Here is a 15,115-nt window from a genome sequence, read left to right on the forward strand (position 1 = left end):
AGGAATCTACGTCATCAGTCCCTCATCACTCTGAATCTACTTTCTGCTCTGGAAGCTGCAATTCTGGTTCCTTTGGGGACTTTAAACAATGCAGTTAGTGGGGATAATGCTGTCTATATGTTTCTAGTGTTCCTGCCTTCACTATGTGTGCAAGGGAGAGCAGTAAGACATTATCCATCAGTCTGTGTCCTACTGGGTCTTAACCCAAGCCCCCATCACACTGACGCTACTGAGGCAATGAATACAAAGGCATCTTGGTTTCCTCAGATGATCTTGAGTATTTTGGCTCATCAAGCAGCTATGGAAGACTTTCAGGGATCCAGAACATATGTGCTCTCAAGTTCTGGCAGGAGGCAGGGTGCCTGTCTGTCAGTAGGAGAAAGTCACAGAAGGGAAGCCAGAGACTTCCACTTAGAGGCTGAGACCCGCCTCTTGTTCCTTGCCTGACAGGCACCGGCCCTGTGCCTTCCTACCTGGATAATGACCCCATGTGGAGAGCAAGTCCTGGGCCGAGGGGCACAAAGACCATAGGAAGGGCATTGCATCCCCTGCTGGTTGCTGGCTCAGTCTGAGGTCCCAGGACAGGCAGCCAAGCTAGGAGCCTCCATGGTCCAAGTTAAGTAAACATGGCTGTTCTGTGGGAGAGCAGGAGAGCTTCAGGGCAGAGGACACACAGTGAATGCTTAGTGACTGAAGCTCTTATTCATTTGTGCTGAAGGTACAGGCAATAGGAACCATCTGAGGCATGGGAATTGCGTGATTAAAGGCTCAGGACCAGGTAAGAGCAATCGGAGGAAACCCCTCTGGGTGCTGTGGTGACACTGGCCTGGTCTCCTCTCTCAGAGCTTCTACCAGCTCCACCAATCTGAAAGGCCAAGCAGAAACCCCTGAGAACGGTCAAGCGAGGCCAGGTGCTGTAGGGCTGACCGCTAGCCTCATGAGACAGTAAGGTTCAGTGACACGTGACTGTGAGCTCTTTTGGACCATAGGGCCTTGCTGCACTGAATGAGATAATCAAGAATTAGGGTGGCCTAAATCCACTAACAGGATTTAGTTACAGGCAGTCAGAGGGGCTTTGTAACAGAAGCCCCAGGCAGCTCCTGCCAGTGCTCTGAGGAAGAGAAGGCCAGGAAGGGGAAGGTGTGGAGAGAGTAGACACCTCAGTAATCTGACTGAGCCCCGAGTCAAAAGGTTGGACCTACAGGACACCCAGGGGCAAAGTTCCCAACAGAACAGCAGGTGCCAGGCTCGTGGGGCCGACTTGGTGCACACAGGGTGGAACAAGTCTGAAATCCTGCTCTTTCTCATGTTCTGACCCCCACCCACCGCCCCCGTAACTGCTGGGTGGCCCTTGCGGTTCTCCAGATTCAGACAACAAATCAACGGTGATTATGAGGAGGGTTGGGAAGAAGCATATGACTCTTCGGATTCTGCCCACACGAACCTCGGACAGTGTGGAGGCTTGTCACTTCCCCCGAGTTCCTAATTCTCCCTCAGCTTCTTAGGACTCCACACAGTGGCTGACACTTTGGAATGGCCTGCGGCCTGTTGATCTCTTGAAGTCTTAACAAGCTGTTATACAAAACGCCGACATTCTCCTTGCCAGCTGGCTGTGGGCATAACTCAGGAGGACCTGGTCCTTTGTGCCAAGTTCCCCAAGGACCCTGCATGTGGGTGTATAAAGGGCAGTCAAGTGAGGGCCGGTACAGCCTCTCAGCTCCAGCGATCCGTTCATTGGCTATGAACACAGACCCCGGAGATGAAGGCTCTGTTCCTGACCACCAGTTTCTGCCTGCTTGCTGCCCTGCGGGCCCAGAACTCCTCATCCCTTGCTTTGAATAACAGGCAAGTGAGTCAGGGCTGGGGGACAGGGTGGCATCTCAGCCTTTACTGCAGGACACCAAGGGTTCTGGATTCAGGGAGGATCCCAGTCTGACCCCTTATTGCAGGGTTGTAACCAAAGAGAATAGACCAATTTGGAGCTAAGGGATCCCCGATGCATGTTCAGGCATTCCTGGGTGCAGGGCTGGAGACTGAGAAAATGTACTAGAAGGCGGCCCTGGTACCCTAGGAGTAAGCAGGTCTCCATCATATGAGTGTTCGGTGTTTCGGTGGGGGAATGAAATAGTCAGAGGTGAGCGGTACTTGGAGGGCAGGTGTTCCACAGGGAGGGTGGGCAGGTACCAGGCAAAGAGAACATCCATCTTTTAGTTTTCTGGGAAGTGGTACATGAAGGCCTTGGTGATGAAAGACAACATTCCAATAAAGAAGGTCTCGCCCATATTTGTGTTGGTGCTGGACAACGGTGACTTGGAGTTTTCTTTCGCACATACGTGAGTGTCTGTGGCTCCCGCGTTGGGTTGGTCTCTTACCTTGCCCATCACTTCTCAATGGGTAGTTTTTTTTTAAAAAAAAAAAATCCCTCTGACTTGGAAAGAAGAGTCCAGAGGCGGGATGTGGAGGGTGGACCCCAATCAGCATGAGGGTCGGTTGCTTTGTAGACCAGCTGGTCTCAAACTCACTGAGGTCCATCCGCCTCTGCCTCCCAGGTGCTGAGAGGTCGGTTTAAGAGGGCCACTGCAAAAATAGTTTCTGATTTCAGGCTGTATGGCCAGTGTCTTGAATTGACCACCGTCTTGGAGCAAACAGATGTGCCCAGACATTACTCAGCCTGTGAGTACCCTGAACCCCGGGATGGATGACTGGCAGCCCATGGGAGGGAGCACTTCCTGTTAAGTCCCATCCCCAGGAGGCATCACAGGCCAGGATAGTCACTGAGATGACTGGAGCTTCTATGACTGGAGTCTGGCGTGGCCGTCAGAAAAGGAACCCAGGTGATGGTTTGCAGGGTGGAGCTTACCTTGCTCTTTCCGGGGCCTCCACAGTTGAGGGGAAGAGCCAACTGGAGGTGCAGCTGTCTTCTGTGAAGGACCATTGGCTGATCTACTGTGATGGGGAAATGGAGGGCATGCACTTCACAACCACCCAGCTCATAGGTAAGCTTCACCTACCAGTGCCTAACGCACCCGTGCCTAGCCCCGCTGTTCCTCTTCTTCAGAGCAGCAGATTCCCTGGGAACAGGCCCCACAAAGGAAAGGAGCGAAAGGAGCAGCAGGCGAGAGCAGGGCACAATGCTACTGGGCGGCTGAACCCACCTTGCTGAGTTCCGCTGTAGTGACTGATAGGCCCAGCAGGGACCATCCAGGACAGAGGCCTCTTGACTACAGATGCTTCTAAAGCTGCTTTGTGGAGCCTCGGGGCGTCAGGCATGGTTTATGTGGGGACGTGGTATCCTGACTGGCACCTTCTCAGCTCAGTGCCTCTGGGAGATGGGGACTTTTTAGGTCAGGTGCAAGATGCTACAGGCCCCCGCTGGAAGGCTTTTGGTTTCCTGGGTCATCTGGTGGCTCAGATGCCCCCCCAAGTTCGGTATCAACACTCCCTACCTCCTTTTCTGCCCTCGGCTATTCTGTGATGAAGCCTGAGATGCTGGGCAGAGCTCCTGTCTGTGGCACTGGCTCCTTCCCAACCTGTGTGGACACCTCCCTCTGCTCACCCATCCCTTTTCCACAGCGAGGGACCCCAAGGAAAACCTGGAGGCCTTGGAAGAGTTTAAGGAGTTCACACAGGAAAAGGGGCTTGTACCAGACAACCTGGCCGTACTTGAGCAGATGGGTAAGAACACACACAGCCCATGTCCCCTTCTCTGTCTGCTGTGCCACCTGTAACCCTGCCACTCTCACGTCCCCTGACCCCAGGTGGACACTGTAGGCCCTGCTGCAGGTCTTGGTCATGGGAGGAGCCGTAGATATGATGGGCTCTTGTCCAGACCTCATCTCGGGGTTTTTTGCTTTCTACAGACAAATGTGAACCCAAGAGTGACTAGGGTAAGTGACCATTGAAGCCAACAAGAGCCTTGGGATTCAGCAGGAAGCTCTCGGCTGCAGCCAGGAATTGCCCAGTTTCTGCATCCCAACACCCTGGGTTTCTTTAGCTTCATTCCTGGGTCATTTAAGGTTTCCTACTTGTCCTCACCTCATCAGTGACTCGTGCTGGTGGTGTGACCTGTGGCGGGCAGGTGAAGCTGCCCAGTTGCCACCCAGCCAGGAAGTGCCTGTCCTTCTTAGCCTTGCCCTGGTCCTTCTGGGGACTTCCTACCTGCCATTGTTCTCTCTCTCTCTCTCTCTCTCTCTCTCTCTCTCTCTCTCTTACACACACACACACACACACACACACACACACACACACATGTTCATGAGCCGACTCTGGGTGACATGAGGACACTTTGATAATGGAGCAGAAAGTCCTAGGCACACCAGGCACAGGTGAAATCATGATGTCTGTATCCTTTATGGCCCCCGCTTGTAGGCCACACCCTTGCCTGGTGACCACTGCATAGACAACTTTCCTGAGGGAAGTCAGAAGAAAGGAATTCCTTGCATCTCTGAGAGCCTGTGGTGCTGCTACAAAGCACCCATCGTCCCTCCCCCACCATAACCCTGCACTGACTGACTCTACTCTCCTTGCTGCAGAGACTCACTCTGTCTCCTTTCTAGATCATGGTGAACCAAGCTCCAAAGCCGCCCAAGACAGTACCGCCAGAACCTCTGTCCTGTGCGATGTGGAAAGTGTACCCTGCTGGGCCATCTGACTTCTCCTCTCTCTTCCCTATTCTCTCCTCCTCCTCCTCCTCCTCCTCCTCCTCCTCCTCCTCCTCCTCCTCCTCCTCTGCTCATCAATAAAAAGCTTCAGTAGTCCCTGGTGACTCTGGGTATGTGGCCCCTGGATGGATGTATTTATTCTCCCTTGGTGGTCTGTTGATGGCTGAGAACTATAGGAGAGAAGGAAGCCCCTAGCCTTGTTTGGTGTAGGCCTGGAAGCTCAAAATCGTTCTGGGGCCCCCCTGGGACCCTTCTGTAGGTGTGTCACCCCAAAGCCCAGGTTTGGGGCAGGCCCGTGACAATTGCAGGTAGGGCTCCAAGACAAAGGTGAGGACCAAAAGAGTCTGTGTGCAGATGGGGACCACCCGGGAACTGAGGTAGGAATGTAACCAGGGCGCAGGCCTGGGGCTAGGTTCCCAGGCACAGCAGGGCAGACTGTAGGACATTGAGAATTTGTTTCCACGGGTAGGGGACAGTGTTGTGGCCTCTCCCTGCAGGCTGAACAAATATAGGAGCTGTTGTGGAAAAAGACCCAGCTCCAGGAGCAGCCTTGCTAGAACATTCTGATACCACCAATGCTATTCCTTAGATCATTCTGAGACTATGCTCTGAGCATGATGAGAGGCTAGTTAAGACCCAATTCTCTCTCTCTCCTTCCCAGTCCCCAGTACATTGTCACTGATGGGAACGACCAGCATCCCAAGAACTCTACACAACACAGCAGGCCTCTAATACAAACCACTGGGGTTCATACAGTCATGTGGCTTCCATGAGGAGGACGTGCTCAGGTCCCCCCATTGGCAGGGAGTCCCCACTGCAGTGTTGAATGGTCAGCTTGTTGTTTCAAAACACCAGCTTTATGGCAGTTTCCAGAAAACTGACATTACACATAGGTTGTGTACACAGACACAAGTGCACATACGGAGGCACACACATGTATGCATACGTAAACACGGGAACACAGACATACATACATATACACACATGTGACATACTGATGCATAGATGTGAAAACACAAATACACAGACACACATATACACACATATGACCACAAGTGTGGATAGATCTGGATGTTGCCCAGCAACCAAGGAAAGGGTCTAGACAGGGCCGGAACGCTGTGCCTAGAGCTGGAGGGTCCGGGCGGATGGCTGGCACAGGAACTCTGTTTCTTGTGGGAACAAGGCCTGGGCGTGACGTGGGCAGGAGCACAGCAGCTCTTGGCTCCAGATCCCACGGAAGCGTTTCCCACACTGAAAGAACCCTCCAGGTTACCTCTGTCTGAGGGGGAGGCCCAAGCAAAACTGTGGTCAGGTCTCCAGTGCAGATGGTTAGAGCCTCCGTGTGACTGAGGGAGGGTCAGCTGCCGCCCCAAGGCCTCCCTCGCGAATTAGACAGACTCAGAAGGCCAGAGGGCAGAGCAGCCATGGAGACCAAGAGTGGGATCCCGTGCTGAGTCTGGTCTCAGTGCAGCACATTCTAAGGAGGGCAGCAGGACGAAGAGCAACAGATGACCAGGCTACCCAAAGAGAGGCGAGAATCTGAAGTGGGACTCGTTGGGGTCAGACCCTGGTCTGAACTCAGTGCTCCTGACCAGAGCTGGAGGCGGAGGGCAGCACGGCTCCTCTCTTGTGGTTTACAGACTTCTGCCGGGTAGAGAAGGAGGCCCACACGGTGCCCAGGCAGGCACTCCACATGGGGCAGTGTGGTGCATTCGTGCCCAGTGTGTGGGGTCTCAGTAAGACACGATACAGATTTCCATTAGTGTTGATTAGGGTCCCCCAAACCCACATTCACGGTAGCATGATGACAGGATATATATTCTTTTTAACATCCCCGGAGGTCAAAGCCACTGCTTGGAAGGAACGTTGCTATCTTGAGCTCCTCTATGAACAGTGATGGGTAAAACACTGGACTCTCAATGTCATTCGGGAAAATGCCAGCGTGACCACGGAGTCACAAGCATCTCCATCCCACGTTGTTGGTCATTTAGTGGATGGGTGGGTGGCTGGGGGAAGGTGGGAGGAGGAGGGGTGGATGAGAGACTGTCCGGTGGAGTATAGCCATGGTGAATGGATGCGTGGGAGGGTGAACGGATGCACGACAAGACAAAGGGGTGGAGAGTTAGGCGGATGCATGAATGGATGGGGAGGCAAACTGGACGGCGGGTGGACAGGCGACCAGTACTGATCAGACAGACATGGATGCTTCAACACAGTGCCCTTCAGGCCCATCTTTGTGAGCGCTTTTCTCCCTGCTTTCTTTCAGCTTTCTCCACCCTGTTCCTGTTTTGGGCTCAAGGAATGCTGATCAGGTTTCAGACCTTCTTGTTTTCTTCTCTCAGCGGAGTCATTAATCCGCTCCTTACTATGATGGGGCCACGTCCACTCTTGGTAGAAAGTAACGACTTCACTGGCACTTCCGGTCTGTGCTGGCCGCCTCTGCTGATGGTGGGAGAGAGCGGCAAGGGTAGGGAATCTTGCTGTACCTGTCTTTGATCTTAAAACAAAATCCTTTCAGAATCTTTCTGCTTTCCCCACAGGCCCTTTCTCCCCCATCAGTCACAGTCTCTTCCCATAATTCCCACCATCTCCGGTCGTGGATGAATTCTCTTAGCTATGATCATCTTGGGTGTTGGCTAATTTTGCCACACCCCTATTCAGCTTCCTCCTCTCCCCTTTCTTTCCCTTCCCCTCCTGTCTTTCCTGTGTTTCTTTCTTCCTTTCTCCCTTCCGGAGTACTAATCACGCTCATTTCCTCCGTAGGTTTCTGGAAAAGTGGTGCCTAGCCACTGGCCCGGAACCGCTCCTTTCTTCAGCGTGAATACTTTCCTCCCCTCCAGCTTCCTGATGAGTTACAAAGGGAAGCCATGGTTCCAAATACTCTCTCTGTGAGTGCCCTTGTCCCAAGCTCTGCCACCAATTCCCCTATTGGCCCCTTTTCAGAGGTTGGCACAGCCCCTTGAGGCAGATTCATGTCTTAAAGCTTTATGTGCCTGTTCACCTTGCAGACCCAAGCACCCTCATTGGTGACAATGAGGGCAAGAGACATGTCACCATTTTGCACCTGAAGGTGAGGTGCAGGCAGTGGGAAAACACTGGAGTCTTCTTACTACTTCATACCTTATAAGCCCGGCCCCATAACCTAAGGAACAGGAGACCTAGGGCTCTCAAGGGAGCCAGACATGAGATCAGCCAACAGGTACCAGAATCTGGGCCACTTGTTCTGAACTGAGGTATCCCCAACAGCCTCCTCCAGCTGGCTCAGCTGGAGCTACCAGCAATGAGTTCTAAGTAGCAAGAAACGGGGTGGGGACCAGGATGTGTGGCCACCGATACCCCAGTGAAAGATCTCAGCACCAGAAAGCTTGTTAGAAAAAGACTCATAGTGGTGTCTTTGTAGAGTGTCTCATGGTATCTGGAAAGGGGACAGGCAGCTGCAAGGTGTCATGGCCTGAGCAGCAGCTAGATTCTAACACGACAGCCTCCAAGTTAGTCCCTCAAGTCCCCAGATGACCATTTGGCAGATAGAGGTTGAATCCTCTTATATGAAAAGCTGGTTTAAGCCTCCCAGTAGGTCCTTAGCTTATTTTGCATTTCTCTGTGTGGCCTACAACCAGGAGAACCATGGGAGATGACTCAACAAAAGCAAGTAGGCCAGACCCAGAATGCCATGAGCAGGCAGGCATACACACACACACACACACACACACACACACACACACACACACAGCTTTCCAAGGCCTAAAACATCATCCAAGGGCACCTAGCAAGTGATGTCCACAAGCCCCAGGAGCTAAGCCAGATGCCTCTCAGCTTGTCTTGGCTATTTGAGCCTGGAGTCCCTGGTCCACTAAGTCGCCCACTGTCATAGGCATAGTGAACAACATAAAAGGCCAGCTCGTAGCTAAAAGACTAAGAGCCAGCCATCACAGGTGTTCCCAGAGCTCTGCAGCTTCCTGTCCACCAAACCTGCCCTAGGACAAACGTCTAACCCTAGAACCCTCAGACCAAAGAAGCCTCCAAGCTACAAGAATGGGAATTCCATTTGGGCCTCAAGGGCTCACCCCTGGCCATGGGAAGGTCCACTCTGTTCCTGGAAGGCAGGCAGTGGGAGAGGTTTTTGATGGTACCCTGTGGGCTAGGCCCAAGGGATGGATGTCCCCATGAGTTGATCTTTCAGTCTTCTCGGTGGTGGAATTGAATGTGACTTCATGCTCGGACACTTGAGAGGAGGGCACATAATGACCTATGTCTGGGAGATGGACCTGCACAGCCCCTGGTAGCCACAGGAGAACAGTGGCTCAGGGTGTGGTCTGAGCAGGCCCAGAGCTTCTCACTGTCGTGTTAAAACGGACACAAGGACCTGGCCCAGCTTGCCTCTATGAAGGGTGATGCACACCTTCTTCAAGCTTCACTTTCTACCTTGGGGACCCGCCTGGCAGTGCTCGCAGGACCTGGATCCTTACCTGTGCTGGCTCATTCCCTAGGACACTGTTCTTCTGACCCCTTCACCTCACCTCACCACACACAGAAACAGGAGATGAATACAGACCCAGATCCTGTCCATGAGGCTGTGTGAGAACCCCCAAAAGAGCTATACATTTCTGAAGGCTCCATAACCCTCACCAGCCACCATCCCACAGGTGTCTGATCTGTGCCCAGGACCAGGTGGTGCTGACACTACCCATTGGGGAACTTCCTCATGCAGGGACTTCAGCATCCTGCATTCAACATCTGGATGAACATGGTTCCTCCCGCAGCACTCCTGCCTGGAAGCCCCTCATGGTGTCTAGGGTTTGAAGAGTGACATCTGTCCTCACCCAGGTCCTTCAGAATATTATAGCTTCACCCTACCTTATGCCTCTTTTGCTGGCTCCTGTCTCCATGGGCTCAGTCTGGAAATTTCCACTATATTTCTAGAGCCAACACTGGCCCCAGGCTCTGCTCAGCTCTGCCCAGCCCCCAGCATACGTTGGTGGATACTAGAGAGGCCATATCTGCGAACAAGTCCATGGTGTCCCAAGGTGATAGTGGGAATTTCCACAACGTTCCGAGAATTGTGAATTTTCTGACAGAGGCAATTGCATGCGTGTGAACATGTATCAAGCAGAAAAGTGTTGTCGTGTGTACATGTGTGTACTCAGATGCATGTCTACTCTCACATGCAAGCACACTTACAGGCAAAGCACATAGGATCAGAGGCCCACAATCGTACTGCACACATATATACATGTACACTCGCTCATGATGTATACAACCATGAGCTCGTGGCGCATGCACACACGTATGTGTGCACACATAGCCCACCTGATCAGAGCAGCTGCAGCTGAATGACAGAAAGCCCAAGTCATAGCAACAACCTAGCCGGAGCCCTCGGGCTTCACCATGGAGCACAGTGGGCCTTCCACCGAGACCGCTGGAGTGGCCCTGGACTACCCTGGTCCTTCTGTCATCAAAGGAGGGAAAAGATCTGTGATCTGGAGACTAGGAACTCAGATCTCCTTGCCAACCCCCAACTGGATGGCCTTGAGCACTTCTGCAGACACGCACGTGTGATCAATTATGGCTCTGACCTTCAGAGCGATAATCCTTTTAGTCTCACTGACTGAATAGCCTGGCTTCCAGACCAATACTGGGGCTGGGGTTGGGGCTGAGGCTGGGGCTGGGAAAGCAGGGAAGCCTCTGCCACAAGGGAGTTCCATAAGGGCACAGAGGGTACCCTGAGGGGTGTCCTCCCCATGGCTCAACACTGTATATCCTGCTCAGCCTTCACCTGCTGAGACGTGAAGGCTTGGCGTTGGCTATCTCTCCGGGCCAATGAGGTGCCACATCCAGAGTGTCCCAGGCCCACCCACAAAATCATCACAGTCCAGAAGCCAAACCACACAGTGTCCCAGTCCTGGCCCACACTCTGACCTTTTAATGGAGGCATCTTGTAGTCCCAGGGCTGGCAGCATCCTCCCCTGAACTCCTAAACTTGTTGGCTCCTGTGGGTGGGGGAGGGGTAGAAGAACTTCCTGCCTCCCAACAGTATATATGCAGCCAACTGGGGCCTCTGAGCACCCATATCCTGAGGACTCATCCCAGGAAGACACAGCAGAGTGATGAAGCTTCTATTGCTGCTGGCTGTGGGGCTGGACCTGGCCTGGACCCAGCAGGACCAAAGCCAGGTTCCGGTGCAGCAGGGCTTCAGCCCTGATCAGGTGGGGTCTCTGAATAAGGCAGGGAGTCACCCCATATCTTTTCCAGGTCTCTGTCACCTTGAAGTGTCTTGACTGCAACTCCCTACAATGGGCACCAAAGGACTGGCATTCTACTTGAGGCCAGGAGCTCAGGGGACACTGCCAGGTCCCCTAGAGTATGAATCACATAAAAGCCCTACTGCAGTTGGCCAGGCCCCAGGAGGAGCCTGAACCTAGGGATCAAATAGGAGAGACAGGGTAACCAGGTTTTCTACTGTGTGTGCTATTGCACAGAGACCCTGAGACCTTCATATGGTAGACGACGCCACCTCTCTTCAATAGAGAGTCAATATATTCTATCAGCACTGTCCATGGGCAGTGGCTATACTGTGCTGGCCTGTCTGATTGGGGGGTGGTGGAGGAGGAGAGTCAAACCCTAAGGCACCTTCTCAGCACACAGTAAGAGAGGTAAGGTGAGGTCCATACTCTATACCTTGGCAGGACATTGCCTGCCGTGACCCACTGCCCAGGGAGATGCTCCCAGGACTCTGTGGTCAGGATAGAACCTTGCTCTGCAGGTGACAGGGGCCTGGAAGACCCTCAATCTGGCTTCCACTAACCGGTCCGTCATTGAAGAAGGCGGTGCTTACCAGTGCTTCATAACTGGTATTGTCCGCCTGGCCAACGGCAACCTGAATGTTACCTATTTTCACAGGTATTCTGGCGTGTTGCAGGGCCACATTCTCTCCACCACCTCCCAGATGCCCAGCTCTTTAGGGTTCAGATCCTGAGAGGGCCCCGCCGATACAGATCCTCTGGGCTGTTCTGTGGAGGCAGGGCATCTTCCAGAGCTCCCTCTGGGTGATCCAGGTGACCTGACAGGGCCCCATCCCTCAGGGCAGGGCTCAGGAAGGCTATTTTCCTCTTAGGAAAGATGGAAAGTGTGTGAAGGAATTTCTCGTGGCAGAGAAAACGGACATCCCTGGACGCTACACCTTTGAGTGTGAGTGAGGGCGGCCGCTCCTCCCTCCCTGAGGGGCATGGTGGCTCAAGTGGGGTGTGAGGGGCTGCTGGGGTCAGGAAGGACGGGGATGGTAATCATCCGGACCTAGCACCGATGTCTTCCGAAATTCAAAAATCCAAATTGGCAACCCACACTGTGTCCCCTTGAGTTCTCAGGACTCCCCCATAATCTTCGTGAAAGCCCTCCCTAGAGACCCAGCCCAGAGCTGACCTTCTTCAAATGGCAGGCAATGGAAGGGAGGCTGGAGGGGGGAGGCACTCAGGAACCCACACCCAGCTGTGGCTCTGGAGTACTGTGTAAGGTTTTCCCTCTGGAACAGATGCTGATCAGGCTAAAGGAACACAAAGCAGTGTTGGGGCAGTGAGGCGCAAGAGTCCAGATGACAGGAGAAGACAGAGGGGGAGACTCGAGCCCTTCCCCTTCCTTGGCATGCCCTCCCCACTTTCTGGCCCAGAAGGAGACCCAGATCAAGGGACAGGGGAGGGAATTGGGGGGAAGCAGAACAAGAGGAAGACGGATAGAGAGGCAGAGGCAGGAGAGTGACTGGCTGGTGGGCTTTGTGCCCTGGGCTCTGCTGACTCCTGTGGCTGACCGTGTGGAGGAGGAATCAGGCTGCACCAACTGCCAACTGGGGAGGCACAGGGTACCTACCGGGAGACACAAGGGTCCTAGCAAGCTTCATGACCGTTGGTTTCTTCTTATAGACCAAGGCAAAAACTATCTGACTTTCGTGGCCGTCACTAAGGACTTCCTCATCATGGACTATGAAAACCATCAGGAAGGAAATACCCTCATTGTGGTTGAGCTCCATGGTGGGTGCCATTCCCACCCACAGCCTCGAGACTGCAGGGGATGACAGGAGAGCTGGAGAAGCGGGTGGGGAGGCTGGGGGAAACTAGGGGCTGGATCTGTTCTCCCTACCCCAAGTACCCTCCCTACAGTTCTCTGTTCAACTGTGCTCTCCACCCTGCTGGCTGTAGGCAGGACTCTGCTTTCAGGTAAACTGGGATTGGTGGCCTATTTGAAGCACACAACCAGAAGAGGCATCGGAGCAGGCAACATTGAAGACGTGTCCTTGGATCGTAAGCCTCCTTTCCTACAGCTTCTTCTCTGTGGGTCCCCAGCCACGGTGGCTATGAAGACTGTGACCCCTTTGGAAATCAAGGGGATGGCAGGATAGGAGGTCTGTGTGAGGCTTAGCAGAGCTAGGGCTGGTAGGAAGATGGGACACTGGAGGGAGAAGGGGACGCACGTGATGAACTCTGACCTCTGCTTCCTCTTCGGTCCACAGCAGGATGTAGCTCCTGAGGTCTGTGGGTGTTTAGACTCCTTCCAGTCTTCATCATCCATATTCTGGCAGACAGACTTTTCCAGGCGACGTCCTGCAGAGCCTGGCCCCAGAGTGTAGCCGTCAGGGTTTGGGAAGGATGCTGCACCAGGGCCCAGCCTGAATTAGAACATCAGGTGGGCCCAGAAGACTCAGGCTCTCTCCAGGGTTCTGGGGTGTGTGTACATGCGCCCCAGTACACACTTTATTTCTGGCCACTTCTGCGCCTCTCGTGCTCACTCTGTGCTTTGCTCGGAACCCCACTCTGCATACACTCTTGCATGGCACTCCCCTTCCCAGGGGCTCCCTGGATCCAGGCTTTCCCCTCAATTCTGTCTCCTGGCTTCCCAGACTGCCCCTTCAGATCCCCAAGAAAGCAGTGTGAACCTATTAACCTGTGTCCATCCTAGCAGTACAAAGCTTGGAGGGACGCCATAGGTTCTTTAAAACCCTTGCTCTGGGAACCACACCACAAGGTGGGGACAAGGGCTCAGGGCTTAGTGGATTTGGGGGAATATGGCCCTCGTGGAGAGCTTGGAGATCAAGGCCCAGGAGACAGGGACAGCAGGGTGATGGGAGGGAGGAGGCTGGGCACGGGGAGGAAGGGACAGAGAGGAACGACGGGACACTGATCTGAAGCCTATGCTTCCCTAGCTTGTAACAGTGCCTGAGATCAGACCACTGGACATCTGCTGCCCTCATGTCCAGGCCTGTGCAACCCAAGAGTCAGTGCTGTCCATGGCCTCCATCTCCTGGCATTCTTGATCATCATCTCCTATCCATCCATCAACTCCGAACCACCCTTCCCCGTGTAGCAAATAAACCCAGCATCCACCCATGGCTTCCAGTGCCTTTTTGTCTGTACTCAAAGGCCGCGGGGATCTCCCCTAGGAAGGGGTGGCATCCACCTAGTTTCTGACAAGGTGGGGTAGGGACGGTGTCCCCAGGTAGAAATCTCATGCCCAGGGCAGCAGCTGAGCTCTGAGGGGCTTCAGGGACTTCTGGATTCCTGTGACCGAGCTATCCAGACCAGACCTGGAAGGACCCATCTCTGTATGTCTGGGCAAGCAAACCTGAATGGCCCAAGGAGAGGGAGGAGCAGCATTGTCACCTTTATAGAGTCCTTGCCCACCCTCCCCTGAACCTGAACACGCTCTCATCATAGGAACAGCCAAGGTCAGGTTAGCCATGGGCAGGAATTTTCTATTTATTTATTAAAGATTTCTGCCTCCTTCCCCTCCCCCAATCAAGTCCCCCTCCCTCATCAGCCCAAAGAGCAGTCAGGGTTCCTGGGCAGGGATTTTCTGTCCTCTAGGATATGAAGGACATATCATGAAGTCTCTCAAAGCCTGAGTCATTGTATCTGTGGCCAGCAGTGGAGGCTAGGACCTTACCCAAGAGAGCTATGCATACACAGAAAGACCTTACAGGTCAGGCCAGGTCCTCCTTGCCTGGGTTTCCGACCTTCTCCCAAAAATGACCGTTTCCTGCCTTAGAAGTCATTGTCTGTAAGTGAACTTAATCATGAAGTTAAGGAGCAGGCAAGTGCCTGGCTACTCTCAGCTCAACCCCAGTGGGCAGCTGGACCTCTGGTTGCAAACCAGCAAGCTATTCCTCCACCAAACCCAAAGATGGAGCTGGCCCCTGTGTGCAGTTCTCTAGAGTGTCCCTGAGCCAGGTCCCTGCAGAACAAAAGAGGAAAAAAAAACACAACAAAATCAAAACAAAACAAAATAAAAAAAAACAGAAAAAAAAAAACCAGGACAAAAGGCCCGGAAAAAAAGGAGACAGCGCAGAGGAAGGTGTCACATTTGGCCCGAGCTGTTCAGTGTGGTGTCCGGAAGGAGTGAGTAAACCTGGGGTCTGACCCTAAAGCAAAGGAGGACACTAGAAAAGTGGCCACCCCATGCTGTCCTGGACC

At 53.4% G+C, this 15,115-nt stretch overlaps 2 protein-coding genes across 2 annotated transcripts; both read left to right on the plus strand.

Annotated features, from left to right (window-relative positions):
- The first annotated feature begins 1,759 nt into the window (after nt 1–1,759).
- On the plus strand, nt 1,760–4,633 carry LOC121463053 (vomeronasal secretory protein 1-like). Its single transcript, XM_041675101.1, has 7 exons — nt 1,760–1,849; nt 2,212–2,333; nt 2,603–2,673; nt 2,886–2,996; nt 3,574–3,675; nt 3,861–3,887; nt 4,557–4,633. Exons 1-6 carry the CDS (start codon nt 1,760–1,762, stop codon nt 3,884–3,886), a joined length of 522 nt encoding a protein of 173 aa, XP_041531035.1. The 3' UTR covers nt 3,887; nt 4,557–4,633.
- Nucleotides 4,634–10,747: 6,114 nt separating this feature from the next.
- Nucleotides 10,748–14,009, plus strand: LOC121462929 (major urinary protein 4-like). Its single transcript, XM_041674907.1, has 6 exons — nt 10,748–10,864; nt 11,422–11,558; nt 11,773–11,846; nt 12,572–12,679; nt 12,848–12,949; nt 13,903–14,009. Exons 1-6 carry the CDS (start codon nt 10,766–10,768, stop codon nt 14,007–14,009), a joined length of 627 nt encoding a protein of 208 aa, XP_041530841.1. The 5' UTR covers nt 10,748–10,765.
- The last annotated feature ends 1,106 nt before the right edge of the window (nt 14,010–15,115 follow it).

This window comes from Microtus oregoni, unplaced genomic scaffold, assembly GCF_018167655.1.
Source record: "Microtus oregoni isolate MIOR12 unplaced genomic scaffold, Mior012 000025F_ref0000491, whole genome shotgun sequence".
NCBI lineage: Eukaryota > Metazoa > Chordata > Mammalia > Rodentia > Cricetidae > Microtus > Microtus oregoni.